The 24109-nt window shown below is 37.1% G+C and overlaps 1 protein-coding gene across 1 annotated transcript in view; it reads right to left on the bottom strand.

The window, feature by feature from the left end:
- Window positions 1–15544, bottom strand: part of HEATR3 (HEAT repeat containing 3) — a 39180-nt gene extending 23636 nt beyond the window's left edge. Inside the window, exons 1-7 of the mRNA XM_027869518.1 lie at window positions 15313–15544; window positions 14921–15093; window positions 11094–11181; window positions 10032–10144; window positions 5587–5696; window positions 3131–3271; window positions 941–1221 (exon numbers count right to left, since the gene is read on the bottom strand). Of these exons, the coding sequence (XP_027725319.1) occupies window positions 941–1221; window positions 3131–3271; window positions 5587–5696; window positions 10032–10144; window positions 11094–11181; window positions 14921–15093; window positions 15313–15435 (1029 nt within the window). The 5' untranslated portion in view covers window positions 15436–15544. The remainder of the gene's footprint in view (window positions 1–940; window positions 1222–3130; window positions 3272–5586; window positions 5697–10031; window positions 10145–11093; window positions 11182–14920; window positions 15094–15312) is intronic.
- Window positions 15545–24109: the final 8565 nt, after the last annotated feature.

The following is a 24109-nucleotide window of genomic DNA, read 5'->3' on the forward strand; positions in this document are numbered from 1 at the left end:
TCCAAATATGTGGCTTCCATCATTCCAGCTTCCATTCTAAGTCACTGAGAACTATACTGCTTTTATGGTAGCAAAAATTAGAAATAAAGTGGTTGGCCATTGATTGGAGAATGGTAGAACAAATTGTGGCATATGAATGTAATGTACAATAGACATACTGAACATGACCAATTCACAGAAATATGGCAAATTCTATACGAAATGATGAAGAGTAAAGTAAGGAGAATAATGTACTCCATGTTTATAATAATGTAAACAAAACACTAAAAGGTATGAGAATTTTTGATTAGATGTAATGAGTAATCTTGATCCTGGAACATAGGTAATTTCCATGTAGCAATAATAAAATCCAGAAGGAAATAACGGATGAAGAACCATTCAATGGAATTAGACAATGCATGTTGTAACAATAACCATAATAGCTAACATTTATATAGCACTTACTATGTGTGAGGCACTATGCTAAGCACTTTACAGTTGTTGCCTTTTTTGATCCCCACAACAATCCTGGGAAGTAGGTACTATTATTACCCCCATTTTACAGAAAAGGAAATTGAAACAAACAAGCTAAGTAAGCATCTGAGGCCATATTTGAATTCAGGTCTTCAGGGCTCACCCACTGAGTGATCTAACATAAATTATCAGGGAGAAAAGTACTGCAGAACTCAATCAATGTTAGGTAAGCATTTCAAGTACAATATCAAGCACTACTAAGGCCTGGTAATGATCACAACATTATCCCACCAAATGTTTTCTAATCCACACCTTATGGGATTATTTTGGAGGGGAGATGAGGGGTAGGGTGCGGGGTAGGAACACAGCTCTAATCCTGTCATGGAAACAGGAGAGATAGAGGATTGAGTTTATCAGTCAATTTCACTGGAAAATCTGTAAAGGAAAGGGACGGATTACTTAGTTTTAGCTGGCACACTTTACTTACTGGAAGTAGATCTGAAATGAAAGTTTTCCTTCTGACTTTTCTTTTGTGGGGAATTTCTTCCATTTCATCATCTTCATTCAAAGTATCACCATTCATTTCATCTGTCTCCTCAGTCTCAGTCTCCGGAGCGGCATTTAACCTTTGAGTTTCAGCTTCCTTCATCTGAATAACCACCTCCCCAACATCCATTTCTAAAACATCAGAGAAAATCTTCAGGAGTGCATTTATGGTATCTGCTTGACTCTTGGATGGAAGAATATCCTTTAGATTCCACACAGTCCCTAAGAAGAAAAAAAAATACAAGTAAGAGAACAATAGATCATCATGTCACTCCCTGGCTCAATAAATTCCACTAGCTTAGATTACTGCTAATATCAAACAAAACCCCTCTGGTTGGCATCTAAAGCCCTTCACAATCTGGCTTCCAGCTTTTTTACACATTATCCACTTATACACTCTAAGGGTGTAACACAACTGGCTTTCTTGCTATTTCTCACACAGGACATTCCATCATCTGTCTGCCTTTGCACAGTGAGGAACCCATGCCTAGAACAAATTCCTCTCTTCACCTGTCTCTTAGAATCCCTCGTTTCCTTCAGGGTATAGCTCAAGTGCAACATCACCTATGTGAGGCTTTCCTTGGTTCCTCCCAAACTATTTTCTGTTTATTTTATATAAGCTTAGATGGTTATCTATTTTCCACCCTGATAGAATAGAAACTCCTTAAGGGGAGGGACTACTTCATTTTCATCTGTGTATCACCAGTGCCTAACACATAGTAGGTACTTCTACAAGACACTGGGTACTTTAAGGTCAGGTGTAATTTCAGCACTCAGTCTCATTACCCTAGTTAAGCTTACATTAAATATCAATATACTTCAAATCAGTGGCAGCTTCCTTTATCACAAGGTTTTTCTTCTCTCAATAGAACACAATCCTTTCTCAATATGCTTACATTTATTAGATAAGAATACCAGAAAACACTAATCAAATTTCTTTTTAAACCAGACAAACTGTTAGGCTTTCTTTTTCATCTTAACATGAGCTGCCCTATTCAGCAACATCTTATATTCCAAGAGTGGAACAGAATGTATTAAAATTCCAAAATTTCCAAAATCTATCTTCTGGTATACAGTTGTTCTGAAAGCATGCTTCCATCATTTTGCACATTTTGATAAGCAAAGAAAGCTAAACAAAGAGATAAGGTAGAGTAATATTTAAAAAAAAAAGGCAACTATGAAAATGAAAGCACCTTTCAAAATAAACAGGCATTTGGCTCATCTAAATGCAATTCGGAATCTATGTGGAATTATAAAATGCATTTACTAAGAAAAGATAAGACCTGGGAGACAAAAGAGGGAATTATTCAGAAATTAAAGTGATGAAAAGAGAAACGATATCAACAAATTTTTTTTAAAAAAATAAGCCTTTGCCAGCTTTCTATACAGTGATACAGTTAGGGTGTGTGGGGAAAAAAAGAGAAGGGCCTGAAATAAAACTATTGGTCATACAGCTTTGATTTTTAAAAATCAAATTTTACTTTCATTAGTTGATAATTAAGAATAGAAAATCCACAAAAACAATTTCTTTAAACAAATAATGGGGGGGGGGCAGCTAGGTGGCAGAGTGGATAGAGCACCATCCCTGAAGTCAGGAGTACTTGAGTTCAAATCCAGCCTCAGATCAAACACTTGACACTTACTAGCTGTGTGACCCTGGGCAAGTCACTTAACCCCAATTGCCTTAAAATACAAAACAAAACAACAACAAAACAAATAATGGGGAGTTCATCCAACTTATAACAAATATTAAATAAACATGCTTCTCCTTAGAGGAGAAATACATAAACTTAAATCCTCTAGACAAAGATCAAGATTTTCTGAAATATAATAAGTCAATCCAACTTTTGCTTCTCACTACAGCATTTTAATTATTTAATAATGCTATGAACTAGCGAAAAGTTCCATATGCTCACAGGAAATTATTAAAAACATCTACCATTCTGGGGGAGCCAGGTGGCATAATGGATAAAGCACCAGCAGTGCAGTCAAGAGGACCCGAGTTCAAATCCAACCTCAGACACTTACTAGCTCTGTGACCCTGAGCAAGTCACTTAACCCAAACTGCCTCCAGAAAACCAAACAAACCCAAAACAAACCACATACCATTCCCCTTATACTAAAATTATACCTGCCACTAATGTTTTCAGAAGAGTGTATTCCATAGAAGAGATAGGTGAGAACATTGCCGATTCTAGCACCTGTAGAGCCGGAGCATTAAAAGATTTTAAGAGCTCTGGGTTATCCTCTGTCACTGCTTGCAAACAAAATGCTGTGGAGACAAAAAGTGAACAACTCAAACAAATGAAAACAAATTAAATATATAATAACTGGAAAACTTAAAAAAAAACCCAACATCTTTTATTTTCTCTAATCATATGTTTAGCTTGGATATCTGTTTTTATGGTACAACTCTAGCTACAAAATAGCTTAAGAAAAAAGGTACTAGATTTCTAAGGTTTCTGAATTTGAGTATGACTTTATTAAAGCTAGAATGAACTACTTCATTTAAAATAGCCCTATGATGACAGTCTATAGTCATATGAAAAAATATGATCACATTTACAAATGGCTGAGATTTTAATATAGTGAAATCATTATAATCCATTTAGTGCTTTAAGTCCAGCCTGTCCCTGAAGAAAGGACTCAGACTACACTCTATCACTTGGATAACACTAATTCACTAAAGAGGTGGTGTATTTCTGGACTGCTCAGCCTTTAAGGCCTTTAAGGCCATTTCGATCCAACAGAACAGAATCCAAAAGTACAAAAGGGAAATTTGACTTACATTTCATTCTTGAAAATACTAACCTAAATCTATCCACTTAAAAATTAAAAAAAAAAAAAGCCTGCCCAGATCAATAAGGAAAGATAAATTTTTATGTGACCTGGCTTTAATCTACTCTGCTTCCCAAGATAAGTTCTGAGATTTGCAAGAATTTTTTTTCTCCTTCAGAATTTAGTTAAATCCACCTATGTGAAGGGCTAAGAGTCCCAACCTCCAGGCCAGGAGAATCATACCATATTCTAAAAAGACAACGTAAGGAACGTTATATTAAAATAGAGGATATAGCCAGTAAGATTTCTTAACTAGTTTTTTATTAGCCTTATTTTTTCAAAATAAAAGCTGTAAGACTAAGTAAATATACAATCCACTGAACAGCAAAATTAAAGTAATTAAAAACAAGTGACCTTATATAGCACATTAAGGTCTTCTGTTTTATTTTCATTATATCATTTAAATCTCATAAGAACACTACAAGGTTTAAGTACACTAAAAGTATTATTATCCTCTTTTTACAGATAAGGAAATAGGAATGGAGAGATTAAGTGACTGGCCCTTGATCAGAGAGTGAACTAAGTGTCAGAGGCAGGACTCAAATCCAGGTGTTCCTAACTCCAAGTCCAACACTTTTATCAAACACCACACTAAAGCATGCGGAATGCCTCAAAGGATTTCAGGAGGAAGAAAGAAATAAAGAGATGTTGTAATTGTTCATTCTGTCAACAAATGACGAAATCAAAGACGTGAAAGTCTTGGAGATTTTGTTTTATAAGGCTGACAACTTTTATTAAAAGTTCCTCAAATTCATTTTTTAAAAATTAGCTATTATGTTGTTGTTATTGTTGTTATGTTGTTTTCTTTTCAAACCTAACAACTGCTAGTATAACTTTCCCTTATTTTAAAAACATTCTCAAATGACTTTCCGGAAAGTGAAGAAATGTGGTGATGTAAAAACAGAAGATATCAATGCAAATTAAAAAAAATTTTCAATTAAAAACACCCTCACCAACATTATTTCTCCCTTTACACTTCTATATCTTCTCCATTTTAAGGAAAATTCATAATTTTTCCCAGTATGATTTGTTTCACAATTTTCTTTTCCCCCTATAAAAGAGCATTCATTGTTGCCAAATAATGGAATGTGCCTTGTCCTTGTCAGGGGAAACAAACAGTTAAATCAAAGAGCGCTAAATGCTTACCACTCTTTTTTTTGGTAAGGCAATTGGGGTTAAGTGACTTGCCCAAGGTCACACAGCTAGTATGTGTCAAATGTTTGTTCTGAGGCCGGATTTGAACTCAGGTCCTTCTGACTTCAGGGCCGGTGCTCTATCCCCTGCACCACCTACCTGCCCTTAATGCTTACCACTCTTTATGGTAAAAGGGAAAAATTGATCCGTACATACTCATTCTATTCTCAACCAGTGTATTTCTGACTCTTCTCGCCCCCAGATCTTTCTTTCTCTCACCTCTTCTAAGTTGGAAGAGGAAAAAACAAAAATTTAGTTAGCTTTTTCAGTGATCTCTGTGTAACTCTGCTTAATCGAGGGATATGAATATCAGAGATTAGTGAGTATAGCTGAGGATGGTAGAAAACAAGGACTCAAATGTTCAAATGATTCTACAGCTGCTATTTAAAGTGACAGTGGTGGTGGTTTATTTAAGTAAATACAATAATAGGAACAAACTAAAAACTATCACTTTTATACATTAAAGAATATAATAAACATGTAACTATGAAAACTTTTTTTCCCCCCAGACCATACTGTAAATACTTAATAAACCATCACTTTTTCTTCACTTACCTACTGAAATAGCCAGGTCAACATTGGTGGAAAACCTACTTAAATACTTTAATACAATCTCCAAGCACCCTTCTTTGTTGAATATAGATACTGCTCTACTACTGCATTCACTAAATTGAAGGGGGGAAAAAAAGTTTTACTATTCACATTTTAACATGAAAAAAAAAAAAACCAAACATATATAATCCCATGAACTAACAAATTTCAGTGAATAAAACCATGATATTTGCCAAACTTCAAATAAACTGACTGTTTAGGTATTAAGTTAAAAATACTAAAATGACCATCTGGATTTATTACAGGAAAATTAAAAAGTGAAAAAAGGTAAATAGGAATAACTTTGAACAATGTACACAAGTTCAATTATAGTTTAAAACTGGTAGAATTTATGGTCTGAAACAGAGACTTTAAAAATATGGTTTAAAGTTACTATCCCTAGCAAAGAAGGCCAAAATTTTCATTAATAAAACATAGCTACTCCATCCAAATACCCAACCATTATATAGAGACAGTTGCATTGATACTGTATCGATGTCTACATCATAGAAATATCCTATTATCTTTTTACGTAAGTGCACGTACACACAAAGAAAGCCAACATGTTCTTCAACAGAAATGCTAGAGTTGGGAATTCTGCTGTTACTCGGAGGCTTCCACTGAATTCCTATGGCTATATCTTACTGTGACAAGGGCTTGGCCTTTGGTAGTACTGTATACTTGGGCATCTAAGGATGAGCCAAGTTCAAAGCCTCCTGGCTTCTCACCAGAAGGCTGGCAAATTTTGGTCCACAGAAACTTATGAAAATATCCAGTAACGTGAGGAAGGATTACAATCTCTGTCAAAAGGAGTAGCAATGCTAATGAAACCGCAGATCTACTGAAATATTTTTAAAATTTCAATTTTATAAAAATATAAACAAGTGTTTATTATGTACAAATTATTGTGCTAGGTGCTGCAGGTTCAAAGACAATTCAGGCTTCAGGCTTTCAAACTGACATATACTGCAAAGTTACAACATATACACAAATAAGTACATACAAAGTTACTTAACAGGGGAAAAGAATATACTAACCATAGAAATCAGGGAAACCTTCATAGTCTATGGCACCCTAGTTGAACATTGAAACAATATGAGGATTTTGAGGTAGATTGTGGAAAAACTATATTCCATGCATGAGGGAGAAATTCCTGGGTTGACTGAACTGAGGCAGGAGATGATACGTTGAGTTAAGAGGAACATTTAGTAGTCCAGTGTGGCTAGAATATACAGTGAAGGGAAGTAGATGGAATAATGCAGAATGGAATAAAGAGAGGGCCTGAAATGCCAGGCTGGGAAGTTTTATATTTTATTTTAGAAGCCATTAACTGTGTCTGAACAGGGGAATGATACGTTAGACCTATGGTTTAGGAAAATTATTTTGGCAACAGTGGAGGATACACTAGAAAAGGCAAACACTAAAAAGTAGGGAAATAAATTGGGCTATCATAATAATCTAGGTGAGAGATGAGAAGGATGAGAAGGACCTGAATGAGAGTGGTTGGGTAGCAGACAAATAAGTGATAATGTGGAGGTAAAATTGATGGAAAGTGGCAAAAGTTAGCATAATACACTTTCAAGTGAATCTTACTTCATATTTTCAAAAGATCCACTAAATTCATCAGTATATTCCATGGATAGATACAAATAGTAACTTCTTTATACTCTAGGACATAGCTATCATAAGTTAGTATAACCAAAAAAATCATCAACGAGTCAACTTTTTGGTGATAAGCTGTTACTCTGTATGCACTTAGCTAGGTTAGTCCTTACATGACACCCATTACAACACGATACAAACTTCCAGAGCTTGCTTTTTATTGCCACAAACTTTGAGAGCTAAGGGCCACCTTCAAGTCATAATTAGCTGCTAGGTACTGAGAGGGATACAAATACAGTAGCACAGAATAGCATTAACAAATTGTTTCCAATGATTTTTTGCTACCTTCCAGAGGTGTTAATTTTATTATTCATTTTTATCAGTTTGTTAAATCTAAAATCCTTTCTTAATACGAAGGGAGTAAGGTCTGCAAGACCAGGCAATGGAACAACTGAATTCAGTTCCCACCCTCAGATATCGTTCTTTTCTACCTAGCTTCCTCCATTATTTCCGCCTGGTAATAAATGCATTTACCACTTTAATAATGAACCAATGGGGAAATATGGCTTGTTAATAACGGTTTTTAATTTATGGGCAGCTTTCCAGAAACTTTTCGTCTTTACAACAGAAAAAAATTATTACTCCTCAGGGTCAGAAGGTATGAATGAAAAGAAGGTGGAGCAGTAAAAACGAGGCAGGGAAAAAACAAATTTATTGCATATTCCCAGTAGTGTGTCCATTACCATTTCTACTGGCTGCACTCCCACTGGGATGGACTGGAAGATCAAACACATGCTTTTCTGTTTACTAAGAATGGTGGACAGTGGAGTAGCAACTCTGAGAATCTACTTAGTCTCTTCTTCCTGCTACCAATCAGTTTCTTGATTTAAAAATTTAAAAAATTTTTAATTTTTCCCCAGTTACATGTAAAAACAATTCTTAACATTCATTTTAAAAACTCGAGTTCCAAATTCTCTCCCTTCCTCCCTCCCCATCCCCCATTAAGGCAAGCAATTCAATACAGGTCATACATGTATAGTCATGTAAAAAATTTCCATATTAGTCTGTGAAAGAAAACGCATTATAAAAAAAAAATCAAGAAGAATAAAGAAAGTAAAATAAAAACATGCTTCAATCTGTATTCAGATGCCATCAGTTCTTTCTTTGGGGATGAATAAAGTTTTTCATCATAAGTCCTTCAGAGTTGTCTTGGATCATTGTACTGCTGAGAATAGCTAAGTCATTCACAGATTATCATCTTACAATATTGCTATTTTGTACGCAGTACATTTCACTTTGCATCGGCTCCTGTAAATCCAGGTTTTTCTGAAGGCATTCTGCTCATCATTTCTTATAGCACAATAGTATTCCATCATAATTACATACCATAATTTGTTCAGCCATTCCCTAATTGATGGGTATCCCCTCAATTTCCAATTCTTTGCCCAGAAAAGAGCTGCTATAAATATTTTTGTACATATAGGTCCTTTTCCTTTTTGCTTTTTTATCTCTTCTGGGATACAGACCTAATACTGGTATTGCTAGGTCAAAGGGTATGCATGGTTATATAGCCCTTTAGGCATAGTTCCAAATTGCTCTCCAGAATGGTTCAAGTCACAACTCCACCAACAATGCATTAATGTCTCATTTTACCCACATCCCCTCCAACATCTGTCATTTTCCTTTTCTGTCCTATTAGCCAATCTAATAGGTATGAGGTAGTACCTCAAAATTGTTTTAATTTGCATTTCTCCAATCGTGAGAGCATTTTTTAAATACAGCTATAGACAGCTTTGATTACTTCATCTGAAAACTGTTCCGATCTTTTGATCATTTCTCAATTGGGAAATGGTTCTTTTATAAATTTGCCTTCGTTCTCTATATGTTTGAGAAATAAAGCCTTTATCAGAGAAACTTGCCTCAAAACTTTTTTAGTTGCTACTGCTAACTGAATTCCCTCCATCTTATTTCCCTGTTTATTCTATTCTCTATCTCCTTTCACCCTGTCCCTTCTCAAAAGTGTTTTGCTTCAGACTACCCTCTCCCCCATCTGCCCTCTTTTCTATCACACCTCCTCCCATTTATCTTATCCCCTTCCCCATCCACTTTCCTGTAGGGTAAGATAGATTTCTATATCCACAATCAGCTTCTTTCTTATGTCAAACTGCCAAATGCTGCTGCCAGAATAATGCACTGGGAGTAGTTTGTGTTTCCTCCCCTCCTCTAGTTGCCAAACTGATACAACTATATTTTACCACGACTGACAAGTCAGACATGAAATGTCAGTATGCAAAAGACCTGGGGCAGGGGCATTACTGTTGTCTTCAAATGTCTGAAGGGATGTCATGAGGAAAAGGGATTCTATATTACATTTTGCTTGGCCTTCAGGAGAGAACTAGGACCGACTAGAACACTTCATGGTCAATATAAGTGGAAAAATTCCTAGAAGTTATAGCTATACAAAAAATGTAAGGAGCAGGGCTATGAGGTAACAAGCTGGGGGGATTGGGGTTAAAAAGCAAAATGAGGGTCAAGTTTCATTGCGCGATGTATTCATTCTCCTGGCAATGGCAGTAGCCAGCTCCAGGGGAAGAGAGGCAGGGAAGTGGAAATGAAAGAAGTAGCTGATATGAACAAAGAGATCAGGAGCTGGCGCGCGCGCGCGCGCGCGCGCACACACACGCACGCACGCACGCACGCACAAAACCACTGTAAATTCCACAAGGGGGAGAGTTTCCCAAAAGAATAAAAAAGAGTACCAGGTAATTGTAGGAAGGATCTACTGTAAAAGGATAGAATACTCTTACCATATATTCCATAGCACGTTCACAGCCTCATTAGCTATGTCTTCAATGTAATTTTTATTCAGCTCTTTGTTTTTCTTCAAAGAGACTTCACTGGCATCTAATCCAAAGCTACACTGCAACCAAATGTCAAAATCAGTTCCTTGTTTCATAAAAATATGAATAAAAAAGCTAGTGTAAAAAACAGAAAGGGATCAAAAATACAGTGTTAAGGGTGGTTAACATGCCAAATTATCTTGTGTCAATTCCACCACAAACCTATTTCCCTTTTTAGAATAAACAAATGAAAATAAAATATAAGTCACAATAAAATAACGATATAAAACATTTTTAATTTCAAAGAAAATTTAGAATTACCAAAAAAAAAATCCTGACCTATAGCAAAGATGACAAAAATATTTCACGATAACACAATGTACTCTTAAAAAGGGAATATAAACAGCATGTATTATCAAAATTTATGTTCTTAAATATAAATCATGAAATGATATAAAAAACAGCAGCACCTCAGAGGTAAGTCAAAAGATGACTAAAACAAGAAAACTAGGTGACAACCGAATTGTCGAGATGCAGTTAGATCAGTCATATAAATTCAGAGAACTGTTATGAAAATAAAGAATTTTACTTTCTCCAGGTAACTATGAGAATCAATTTTTCTAAGACAACAGTTACATAAAGGTTTTATGTCAGGATAATAAATCATTGAGGAAAACAGTCTTTTAAGGAACTAAAAATTTTATCTTTTCAGGGGCAATTCAGTACAAGTTCTGAAGAACAAAAAATTCTAATTTTTTTTGTATGAATCATCACAGCTTTCTCATAAAGAGAAAATTAGGGAATATTAAGAAATGGTATGAAAGGAGAAGTAGGATAATGAATATTACTTCACTAGAAAAGTTCCAAAAGTCCCACAGACACTCTACAGGAGAACCAAGAATCTGTTTTAAATACTGAATAAACTTCTCATCTTCACAAAGATAAAACTACTTAAGTTTATATTTTCAAAAAGGTTACAATTGTAGACTGCATCCACTACCATCAGCCTATATTTTTAAAAATACGTACCTCCTTTAAGAGTGCAACAAGTGGTGTCATGATGTCCTTAGTAACCATGTCATCACAAACTTCAAAACCTCCACAAGCACTGAGATTTCTAAACAAGGAGTTAAAATTATCATATTCCATTCTTGGATCAAGTGTTACATAATGTTGTTAGCCTACACCTGAAATATTTTAAATGGTTCTTAATCTATTTTTTAAGCCACATTGTAGGTGGGACAAAGACAAGCTAAAGAGAACACAGAACCAGGACTAGGATGGTGAAGGGACTGGAACATAGGACTAGGATGGTGAAGGGATTGGAAACTATGCCCCCCCCCCAAAAAAAACGTTTAAGAGAAGGCATGTTGGAGAAGGAAAGATTTGAAGGGAAAATAGGAAGACAAGCAAACTATTTTTAAAAGAATGGAAAAATTATATGAAAGAATTACATAACTTTGCTTGGTCCTGGAAAACAGAACTGGGAGAAAGAGGGAATGTTATCAGGTCATATAATTCAACTTAACATAAGGAAGATCTTTATAATTAGGATTGTTCAAAAGCGTAAGGTGCTGTCTGGGTAGAAACTGAGTTAAACACTGGTAAAAGAAAGTTGTATAGCAAAAAGTAGGTATAGAACAATTATCTCACACCCTGTACCAAGATAAGCTCCAAATGGATCTGTGATCTAGACATAAAGGGTGATATTCTAAACAAATTAGAGGAACAAAGAATTAATTTTCATACTTAAGAATAGAGGAATAGTTCATGACCAAACAAGGGTTAGATAGGACCACAGAAGATAAAATGAACAATTTTGATTACATGAAATTTAAAAGAGTTTGCACAAACTAAACCAATATAGCTAAAATTAGAATTAACTGGGGAAAAAAGTCTTTGTAGCAAGTTTCTCTGATAAGGGTCTCATTTCCAAGATATATAGGGAACTGAATAAAATCCATCCCTATCTGATCAAAGGATATGAATAGGCAGTTTTCTTTTTTCAAACAGTATTTTATGTTTTTTTCCAATTACATGTAAAGACAATTTCAACATTCATTTTTTATGTAAAATTTTGAGTTCCAAACCTTTTCCCTCCTCTCACTTGTCCCCTAAGATGGTAAGCAATTTGATACAGGTTATATATGTGCAATAATGTAAGACATATTTCCATATTAATCATGTTGTGAAAGAAGAAACAGAACAAAAAGAAAAAACACACAAAAAAATAAAGCAATAATATAGTTTGACCTGCAGACTCCATCAGTTCTTCTCTGAATGTGAATAGCATTTTCCATCATGAGTCTTTTGAACTTGTCTTGCTGAGAATCTTTGTATTGCTGAGAAGAGCTAAGTCAATCATAGCTGATCACTGCACAATGTTGCTAATATTGTGCACAATGTTCTACTGGTTCTGCTCAGTTCACTTTGCATCAGTGCATGTAAATCTTTTCAGGTTTTTCTGAAATCTGCCTGCTTGTCATTTCTTATAGCACAGCAGTATTCCATCAAAATCATATTCCACAACTTGTTTAGTCACTCCCCAAGTGATGAACATCCCCTCAATTTCCAATTCTTTGCCACCACAAAGAGCTAGAATAGACAGTTTTCTAAGTAATTCAAGCTATCAAAAACTCTATGAAAAATGCTATAAACCACCAATAATTAAAGAAATGAAAATTAAAGCAATTCTGAAATTCCACCTCACACTCAGACAGCAAAGTTGACATAAATAGAAAATGACAACTGTCGTGAAGGGATTGTGGGAAAACAGGCACATTAATGTACTGCTGATGGAGCTGTGAACTGGTCCATCTATTCTGGAAAGCAATTTACAACTATGCTCCCAAAATTACTAAACTATGCATACCTCTGACCCAGCTAGCTATACCATGATCAAAGGAAAAGGGCTCCTCTAGAGAAAAATATTTATAGCACATTTTTGTAGTGGCAAAGAATTAGAAACTGAGGGAATGTCCATCAATTGAAGAACTGCTGAACAAATTATATAAATGATGGAATACTACTGTGCTAGAAGAAATGATGAAGGGGATGATTTCAGAGAAACCTGGGAAGATTCATATGAACAAAATGAGCAGAACCAGGATAACAATTTACATGATAACAATAACAATGTGAAGACAAACAACTTTGAAAGATTTAAGTACTGATGATGAAGCATGTTACCCACCACCTAACAGAGGTGATAGACTCAGGATGCAGAATGAGATATTTTTTGGATATGGTTAATGCAGGAATATTTTGCTTGACTATGTATATTTTATTACAAGAGTCTTATTTTTTTTTCTTCTTTCTTTTCCAGTGGTGGTGGGGGGAATGGAGAAAATAGGGTTAACTGAAAAAAAAAATTAAATTTTTAAGTTATATTTTGAGAGGAGGGTTTAGGAAGCAAGCTGGATGACCATCTGTCGAGTAAGTTATGTTTCAGGGCCTAGGTGTCCTCAGATTTTTTTCAACCCTAAAATTCTAATATTATCTCACCATAGTGTAGTGGATAAAGGGCCATCCTTAGAGTCTGGAAAACCTGGGTTCAAGTCACTCCTCTCACCCATGTTTCTAGCCTTGAGAAAAATTACTTAACTTCTCAGTGCCACAGGTAATTTTAAAAGACTGTAAGTCACAGAAGACAGCAACAGTATGTACAATGGTAAGTAAGGCCTTTGGATTCTGAGATGGAGAACTTGAGTTCAAAATCCCTGCTCTGCGGTTCATTACCTGTGTCATGCTGGGCAAGTCACTTAGCCTCTCTGTACCTCAGTTTCCTCATCTATAAAAGTAAGGGACAGAACTAGGTGACCATTGAAATCCCTTTCCAGCTCCTACGACCTTACTAACAATCTGTTTTAGGAGTAATTGCATACCACAAGTTCCATGCAGGGATGAAATCACATGTAAGAACAAAAAATTAGCTACAAAATCAGTTCCCTTGCTTCCATCATTCTGGATTCTCTGGCATAAGAAAGGAGGAAAAGATTTTGACGCTAAAAACAATCTGGAGGCAACAACAGCATCATTTATTAAGTGCCTATTATGCATCAGGTGCTGTGCAAAGCTGTAGGTATACAAGAGAGGAAACAGTTCCTACCTACAAAAACCTCACATTCTAATGAGGAAGATAACAGCTAGCATTTATGTAGCTTGCAAAAGCACTTTACATGTTGTATCATTTGGTCCTCTGAATAACCATGTGAGATAGATGCCATTAATTCCATTTTGCAGATGAGAAATCTGAAGCTGAGAGATTAAATTACTAGCCCACGATCACACTGCTACTGTCTGAGGTAGCACTTAAACTCAAAGTCCACCACTTTATCTATTACACCATCTAGCAGCCTCCTAATTTACACCGAGATAACAAGTACAAAAGTAGGCATATACCAGGCATATACAAATCAAATACAAGGTAACCTTAGTGGGGAAGGCACTAGCCGCTGGAGAAAGGGGGTGGGTGGGTGGATGAAGCACTGGAGCTGAAGCCTAGAAGGAAACCAAGGAGACCACGCCCCACCCCTAGGGACTTGGAGGGTCTCCACAATCCTCTGGATCACTAGCTCATCTCCCTCTCAAGGGGGCTGAGGATCCCTAAAACCTCCCTGCTTTCACCTGGCTCAGGTGAGGAATCCCGACCCCCACGCGCACCTGGCTCATCCCAGGCGGCTGAAGATTCCCTCCCCCCCAGGCTCCCCACAATCCCCGCCTCATCTGGTCCACACCCCTTCCCCCACCTGAGGATCCCTACAATCCGTCCCCTCACCTTGGGGGGGGGGTGAAGGCCGCTCTCGCCCACCCCCCAAGAGCACACCCGCCCTCCCCGCCCCGCCCGCTCCACTCACCGCAGCGCGCCGGCCGCCGTCTCCCGCACGGCCAGGCTGGGGTCGAGCAGCAGCGGCCCAAGCTGTCGGACTGAATCCCTGCGGGTCAGGGCCGAGATGGCGGGCTGCTGCTGCGCCAGCCGCGCCAACCCCGCACAGGCGCACTCGCGGACCTCGGCGCTCGGATGCTGGAGCTGCGGGAAGGGGAGGGGGTGTCAGGAGTCTGGAGGACCGGGAGGGGGGAAGGGAGGACGCTAGCGCGCGAGTGCGCGCGGGGGGGGGACGGGGTGGAAGGGAAGGGGGACAGAGCGCGCTCGTTCCTAACATCTCCACGCGCCCCCGCGCGGCGGGGAGGGGGAAGGGAGGAGAAAGGAAGAGGAGAGAAAGAGGGGGTCCTATTTCGGCCGCTTCACCTTCTCGAGGAGCTCCACCGCCGGCGAGTCGTCCAGTCCGGCCTCGTCGTTCTCCGCTGCCTCACACTCACCCGTGGGAGAGAACGGAGGCCGTTTGAAGCGCTTGTTCTTGCTCTTGCCCATGGCCGCGGCGCCAGCGGGGAGACGCGGGAGTCTGCGGACAGGGCAGCCGCAGGGTTCGGACACTAAAGCTGCAGATCTCAAGAAGCTCAGCTGGGCCCGCCGGAGCCAACTAGGGAGCACACATGGCGAAAGCAGTGCGCAGGCGTGGCATGAGGCAGGTGGAGGTGGGGCTGGAGGCGTGGGGGGGTGCGCAGGCGCAGAAGAGAGGCAGAAGGAGCGGGCGGAAACAGACCTAAAAAGTGGGGAATCTGGTCCCTGAAACGCTAGAATTTTTTTAGGTGGAAGAATCTAACATTTTAAGAATAGTCGATCTGGAAAGGGCACTAGAATTTACCTTGCTGTCGGGTTACAGACCCCAGGAAATCTGAAGCTTGCAGAGTTTGTCACTTGTCTAATTCACTCAGTGGCAGAGCTGGGATTTGAGCTTGGGGTCCTTTTCGAGATCAATGCCCTTTCCGTGGCACGACACCACCTTAGGGAAGCTACGGGAACGTCGATTTAATCCTGGAAGAAACCCAAGAGAGCAGTTGGTCCCAGCCTTCCATTTTACAGGTGAGGAAATTTAGTACAAAGAGGTCACACGGAGGTAAGAGTTGGCAGAACCAGGCATGGAGCCTTATAATTGCAAATTCGGTTCTCTCTCTCCTGGACAGAGCTGATGCTTGTTAAAGGTATCTTTTCTACACGAATAATAGCTAGCATCTCTCTGGCCACTACTAAAGAGAACAGCGCAGCACGTTCGATCTTGGGTCTGGATTGGGCTGTCATTGCTGAAGAGGGAAGGAGCATTAGTAAATCAGTGACTCTGCGGCCTGGGACCAGACCAGAGTGTCACTAGTGCCAGAGAAGGGGCAGAGTAGATAGACAGTCAGACTTCAGCTCTAGGACTTAGAGATGACGAGCAGTTGATTAGGAAGGGTGATTATCCCTCCATGACCAGCAAGGGTCCAAACCTTTCCAAACCCAGCAGAAAATTAAATCAACAGCCTTCTTGGAAACTAGGTGGAGCTACTTTAGCTTTCTGGAAAGTGGTCAGCAAACTTCATTCTCTATGAATCTCTAATTCAGAGCTACAGGTTGCCTGAGACAAAATTATCTTCCTCCGCTACCACTCTCCACCCTCATCCCTACCTACTTTATCCTGACCCTTCCCATATCCTTATCTTGCTCTGCAGTCCCTGTCCATTGTACCCTGTGCAGCTTTTGAAATGTTTTATTTATAAACTCTCTCTCAAATTAAACCACTTCCTCTCACACTCCTTACATCTTATTCAATTCACAGAAACCTAGCTCTCCTAGAAAACATTATGTCTTTGATCTCTGTTGGTAGAGGTGTTTCCTCAACAAGGAATTGCCTATATCATTGAAATGACAGAACCAATCCCTGTAAACCCTGTAAAACTCATACAAAACAACAACAACAACAACAAACCAAAAACTAAAAAAGATAAGATAAAGATAATATTTGATGACAGAAACCATAGGGAGCAACTGTACTTTATTGAGTAAATGAATGAGGTGGTCAAACCAGACTTTTAGCAAAATCACTTTGGCAGCTTTGTGGATAATAGATTGGAGTGGGGATAGGTTTATGACAGTGAAAGCAAAAAGGAGGCTATTTTGATAGTGGCTGTGTGAGTGGCCAGAAAAGAAAAATATATTTAGGAGATGTTGTGGAGATAGATTTGGTAAGCTCTGGCAATGAATTGACTATTTAGGATGAAGAAGAATGAAGAATCATAAATGACATTAAAGTTTCAAACCCGGGTGACTAAAGGATCTTGGCCTCCTCAGCATATGAGGAAAAGTTTGGAAAAGTGGTAGATTTTGGGGAAAAGATAAAGTAATGATCGCTGAGATGCAGGCTGCAACCTCTTCATAACCGAGCATCCACTGTGACTCAATCTGTCCTAACAAAAATGGAAAGAGCTGGAAGGTTTTTCATTGATCACTTCCTAGGAGTGCAAAGCCCACTCAGCCATAGGCATGAAGTAATTTGGGGAGCAGGGTGTGGATATGCTGGATGTGTGTGGGGAGGTGGGTGGGGAAAAGGATTTGGTTTGTGCAGCTGCAGGTGTGGGTTCCTAGGATATGCTTAGGTTATAGTTACTTTGAGGGACTTTTTCCTAGAGGGGAAGGAAAAAGGCTTGGGGGGAGGGGAGTTTATATAGCTAAGGGAACCCAGCAGTGAGAAGAGGTGGAGTGGGAATAATGAATGATAATGAGTGAAGAGAGAGTGGAGTTACATTGTAATCAAATCCCACCATAACACAGAGGTTGGGATATGATCAATCCTACTTTCTGATTGGTTACCCTTTGGGGTCATGCTATTTTCCCTCACCCCCCAGCTTTGGAGTCCAATTCTCCAAACTAATAAAAATTTATTCTCAGGATAAGATCTGAAATTTATTTGTTCTGAAATATAATAAACATTACTCTTTCAAAGGGAAATTTTAATGGTTTTAGTTAATAGAATTTAAGGCCTAACTATGGAATTTGGGTTTGATATCCACCTGAAATGTACAACCTGGGGACGAATTTGATTGAGAAGCATAGCTTTGTTTTCTATCTACCTGTTGTGATTTAAATCAGTTATTCATTTAAGATTAGTCCTGAATCTATGGAAGAAAATCTGAAAGAAATCTATCCGTTAAGGATGGTTTCAGTGATGAGCAACATTTTAATTTCCTATTCAGATGTTCTTACCAAAAGTAAAAATGTGCTGAAAGTATGCAAAAAGGATTTATAAAAATCTGATGTCAAAATAAAAAAACCATACACCTCCACACAGAGAATTTTACCAGTCTTTTCAGTATCAATTTAAGTCACCCATGGAAAGCAAAATTAAGGCGCTAGATCAACATTGGAAAGCCAAAAGAGTCCTGATACAAATTGGAAGGATACTTTACTCAGGACAGAACAAAAGAATGCTAGAACTAGCTTTGCAATATGCAATTGGCAAAATAAATAAACAATAAAAATTTTCATAATGATGTTGCTGTCTTAGGGAAGTAGAACTGATTATTTTGAATGAATAACTTGGAAACATTGTTATGTTCTGATAAGCAAAAAGGTTTGCAAATTACATTGTTTCTGAATCAGAAGGTCTTTGAGCATTTTGCTATAACTTAAAACATCTCACTCATTTGAAATGTTATTTTTGTACTTTCATTGGAATTAAGCTGAAAAGGGGGAATTCTATTATTGTGCTTCCAAAAAAAAAATAGCATTTCGGCTTTCACATGCACAATACTATTACAAGTCAGCCTAGTGACCAAATTCACTCTAAAATCAAATGAATGGATTTTATCTCATCAGCTATTCAAAGAACCTGATTATAGACATTCTGGCTACAGATTTACCATTAGCAAGTCCATTTAAGAAATATCCAATAGGTGACTAAAATGATTTAGAGACAAATCTAACAAAAAAAGATAAATAGGATAGAAATTAAGGATCTCAATAGAATTTTAGAGAAGTTAGATATGACAAATATTTGGCAATAATGGAATGGAAATACAAAGTAATATACATGTTCTCAACTAGGCATTGTATTTTATAAAAACTCACTATGTGCTATGGCATAAAAGCCTCATAAACTCAGAAGAGCGGTAATACTAAACATCCATTATTGACTACAATAAAAAAAGAAGGGGGCTTTCAGAGAAAGAATTTAAACTTAAATAGAAACTAAAATAATACCAAAGAATTAGTAATTTTTTTTTCATTTTTGTTTTGCTAGGCAATGGAGTTAAGTGACTTGCCCAGGGTCACACAGCTAGTAAGTGTCAAGTGTCTGAGGCTGGATTTGAACTCAGGTCCTCATGACTCCACCGGCATTCTATCCACTGCACCACCTAGCTGCCCAGAATTAGTAATTTTTAAAAAATCATAGAACCAATAGGTAATTTCATTAAAGAAAATTACAAGAATGAGGCAGCATGCCAGAACTCTTTGGAATAGATCTGTGGTCATGTCATCATCTATAACCAAAACAGTCTTTACGGGGAAATTCTATCTCTGAACATTAATAAGAGAAACAATAAATGGGACACACATTGACCATCCATAATTTGAGAGGACTGATGATGGTAGCTGATTATTCACCTTATGACAGATAGGTGATGGATTCAGGATGCAGAATGAGACGTTTATTTTTTAAACCTGGCCAATGAGGGAATTTGTTTTGCTTTATTATGCATATTTGTTACAAGGAATTTGTTTTTCTTTGGTTTCTTTATCCAAAGGGGTTTGGACTGGGATAGAGAAAAAAAGATTTCTTTAAATAAAAAAAAAAGAAAATGATAAACCTCAACCATATGAAATAGAAATTCTGAAAATCAAGAGAGATTAACAAAAAAGCCCATCATATTGATAAATAAAACTAGATACTTAAAAAAATAGATAAATCATTAACTAATCTGATTTTTTATAAAAAGAAAAACACCAAATTGTCTATATCAAAGATGAAAAAGGAGAATTCACAACAAATGAAGAGATAAAAGAATAATTAAAAGCTATTTTGCTCAATTATTTGCCAACAAAACTGAGAAGTAAATTGGATGAACATTGACAAAAATACTCTGACTTCCAGTTTCCTCATTTGTAAAATGAGGTGGCTGGCCTCAATGTTTCAGTTCTAAATCTATGATCTTATGAAAGAGGAATTTCAGAGAAAGAAACTGAGGAAGCCATAAAGGAATTCCCAAAGGAAAAAACCCAGGAACTGATCAATTTACAAGTTAATACTACCAAACATTCAAAGAAAAATTAGTTCAGATATGGTATAAATTGTTTGCCAAGATATGGATAGAAGGAATCTACCAACTGCCTATGAGGCAAACTTGATGCCTAAACCAGGAAGATATAGAGCAAAGATACAAAGTCTAGACCAATATCACTAATGAACATTGATGCAAAATATTATCAAAGAGGCTGTAACAATAGGTTAAAAAGGTTATTCACTATGATCAGGTTGGATTCATACCAGGAATGCAGGGTTGATTGAATATTAGAAAAAGTATAAATATCATAGACCACATTAAAAACAAAAACAATGACAATCACATGAGTATATCAGTAAATCAGATGTTATTTAGCCTGGGGTTCATTAACTTGCTTTAAAAAAAAATTCTGTTATTTCAATATAATAAGTTTCCTTTCTAATCCTATGTATTTTATACATTTAAAAAATTCTGAAAAGTATATAGGTTTCACTACACTGTCAAAATGGACAAAAATGGTAAAGAATTCATGCAATAGGTGCAGAAATTTTTTTTTTTTTTACAAAATATCTCACCCTTATTGGAAAAATATTAAAAAACAGAAAACAAACTTCCTTTATTGGATCATTCCAGTCTTGCCTACTAACTTTGGGTGTCCCCCAAGGCTTTGTCCTGGGCCCTCTTTTCTTCTACACTATTTCACTTTGTGATCTCAATTCCCATGGATTCAATTATCATCTCTATGCACGTGATTTCCAGATATATATATCCAGTCCTAACCTGTCTCCTGACCTCTAGTGTCACATTACTAACTGCCTTTTGAACATCTCAGTTTGGATGGGTCTAGCCCCCCCCCCCACCTCAATGACTCTAACAATTCATTGTCTTTTCCCCAAAACACTTCCCTCTACCAAACTTCCCCCAACGGGACTGCCATCCTGCCAGTCAGGATATGAACATGAAATTCTCAAAAGAAGGCAAGCTATCAACAAGTATTTGTGAAAAAATGCTTATTAATAGCATTAATAAGAAAAACAGGTGTGAGGTTCTACTATATACCCATCATATTGGCAAAGATGATAAAAAAGGTAAATGGCCATTGTTGAAAGTCAGACACACTAATGCACTATTGAGCTGTGGAATGGTCCAACCATTCTGGAAAGCAACTTGGAACTATGTCCCCAGACTCACTTAACTTTGAATACCCTTTGATCCAATAATATCGCTACTAGATGAACAGCCAAAGAAATCAAAGAAAGAGGGAAAGGACTCATAGGTACAAATAATTGCACTTTTTGTTGTAGCAAAGAACTGGAAATATTGAGCACGCTTCAATTGGAAATGGCAGAAAACAATTATAGCATACGAATGCAAGGAAATATTATTGTAAGCATTTATGAAAATGACATAGAGAAACCTGAGAGAATTTGTATGAACTGAGGCAGTGTAAAATGAGCAGAACCACAAGAGCAATTTGTGTGACTATAACATTGTAAAGAAAAAGAAATGTTAAAGACTTAAGAAATCGGATCAATATATTGACTAATTATGACTCCAAAAAACTGATGATGGACCATATCCCTAAATACTTACAACAATGAAAGAGAGAAAGAGTAGATTAATGAACTGGGCATGTAAAAAACACAAAAACAAAAATTAAACCAACTTGAAAACTAAATCGCCAATTAAACACCAAAATAGAAATCCTGAAATCAAAGGAGAGATTAGCAAAGTTGAAAGTTAAAAAAAGTCATTAAAGTAATAAATAAAACTTGGAGTTGTTTTAAAAAATTAATAAAATAGATAAACCATTGGCTAATTTGACTTTTAAATAAGAAGAAAACCAAATTACCAGGATCAAAAATGAAAAAGATGAATTCACAACCAATTCAGAATAAATAAAAACAATTATTAGGAGTTATTTCTTTTTTTCTTTTTTAAAATTAATTTTTTGTAGTTTTCAACATTCACATCCATAAGATTTTGAATTCAAAATTTTCTCCTCCTCACTACCCTCCTCTTCCTTCCCCAAGATGATGTGCAATCTGATATAGGCTCTACATATACAGTCCTATTAAACATTTTCACATTAGACATGTTATAAAGAAGAATTAGAACCAATAGGAGGAACCACAGGAAAGAAGAAACAAAACAAACACAAGAAAAATAAAAGAGCAAATAGTATGCTTCGATCTGCGTTCAAACTCTATAGTTCTTTCTCTGCATTTTCCATCATGAGACCTTTGGAGATGTCTTAGATCCTTGCATTGTGCAAAAGAGCTAAGTCTATCAAAGTTAGTCATAGCACAATGTGGCTGTTACTGTTTACAATGTTCTCCTGATTCTGCTCACATCACTCAACATCAGTTCATGTAAGTCTTTTCAGGTTTTCCTGAAATCCACCTGCTCATCATTTCTTAGATCACAGTAGTATTCCATTACATTCTTATACCACAACTTGTACAACCATTCCCCAATTGATGGGCATCCCCTCAATTTCCAATTCTTTGCCACCACAGAAAGAGCTACTATAAATATTTTTGTACATATGGGTCCTTTTCCCATTTTTATGATCTCTTTGAGATACAGCCCTAGAAGTGGTATTACTGGGTCAAAGGGTATGCACATTCTAATAGCCCTTTGGGCATAGTTCCAAATTGCTCTCCAAAATGTTTGGATCATTTCACAGGAGTTATTTCTTTTCTTTTTCTTTTTCTTTTTCTTTTGTAAATAGAAAAAGCATTCTATCCAATTTTTATTCTGAAACAAATATAGCCCTAATATCAAAATCAAGAAAGGCAAAGAAAGAGAATTATAGACAGATATTACAAGTGAATATCAATGAAAGATTATGAAAGAAAATAGTGGCAAAAATTGCCTAGTGATATATTTTAGAAATTATTCATTTGACTTTGTATAGAACTTAGAACAAAAAGATCTTTCAGTGTCAGGAAGTCAAATAGTATAATAAAATATATTAATTACAAAATAATTAAATAGCCCAATGGATGCAGAAAAATTTGATAAGACAGTATTATTTATATGATATGCTAGAAAGCACAAAAAACTGAAGACTTTTCCAGAGTATGTACAAAATATTTCTTTGGGTCTTTTTTAAAAAAATTAATTAATTTATTTTTAGTTTTCAACATTCACTTCCACAAAATTTTGAGTTTCAAATTTTCTCCCCATCTTGCCCCTCCCCCCACCCCAAGATGGCATGCATTCTGAATACCCCTTACCCTAATCTGCCCTCCCTTCTCTCTTTCCTCCCTTTCTCTTATCCCCTTCCCTTTCAATATTCCTGTAGGGCAGGATAGATTTCTATACCCAATTTCCTGTATATCTTATTTCCTAGTTGCATGTGAAAACAATTGTTTTTAACATTTGTTTGGGTTCCAAATTTTCTCCCTTCCTCCCTCCCCACCCACCTTCATTGAGAAGGCAAGCAACTCAATACAGATTATACATGTGTAGTCATGCAAAATACTTCCATAGTAGTCATGTTGTGAAAAACTAAGTTAATCCTACCCCACCCCCCATTTATTCTATTCTCTCTTTTAACCCTGTCCTTCCCTATAAGTGTTTGTTTCTGATTGCCTCCTCCCCCAATCTGCCCTCCCCTCCATCATCCCTCTGCTGTCTTGTCCCCTTCCCCCCATTTTCCTGTAGGGTAAGACAGATTTCCATACCCAATTGAGTGTGTATGTTATTCCCTCCTTAAGCCAAATCCTATGAGAATAAGATTCACTCATTCCCTCTCACTTTCCCCCATTTCCCCTCCACATAAAAGCCTTTTCTTGTCTGTTTTATGTGAGATAATTTACCCCCTTCTACCTCTCCCTTTCTCCTTCTCCCAATATAATCCTCTCACCCCTCAATTTTATTCTCCAGATATTACCACTTCATCTTCAACTCACCCTGTGCCCTCTATTTATCTATCTATCTAT

Source organism: Vombatus ursinus, unplaced genomic scaffold (genome assembly GCF_900497805.2).
Source record: "Vombatus ursinus unplaced genomic scaffold, bare-nosed wombat genome assembly UNPS02014793.1, whole genome shotgun sequence".
Classification (NCBI taxonomy): Eukaryota; Metazoa; Chordata; class Mammalia; order Diprotodontia; family Vombatidae; genus Vombatus; species Vombatus ursinus.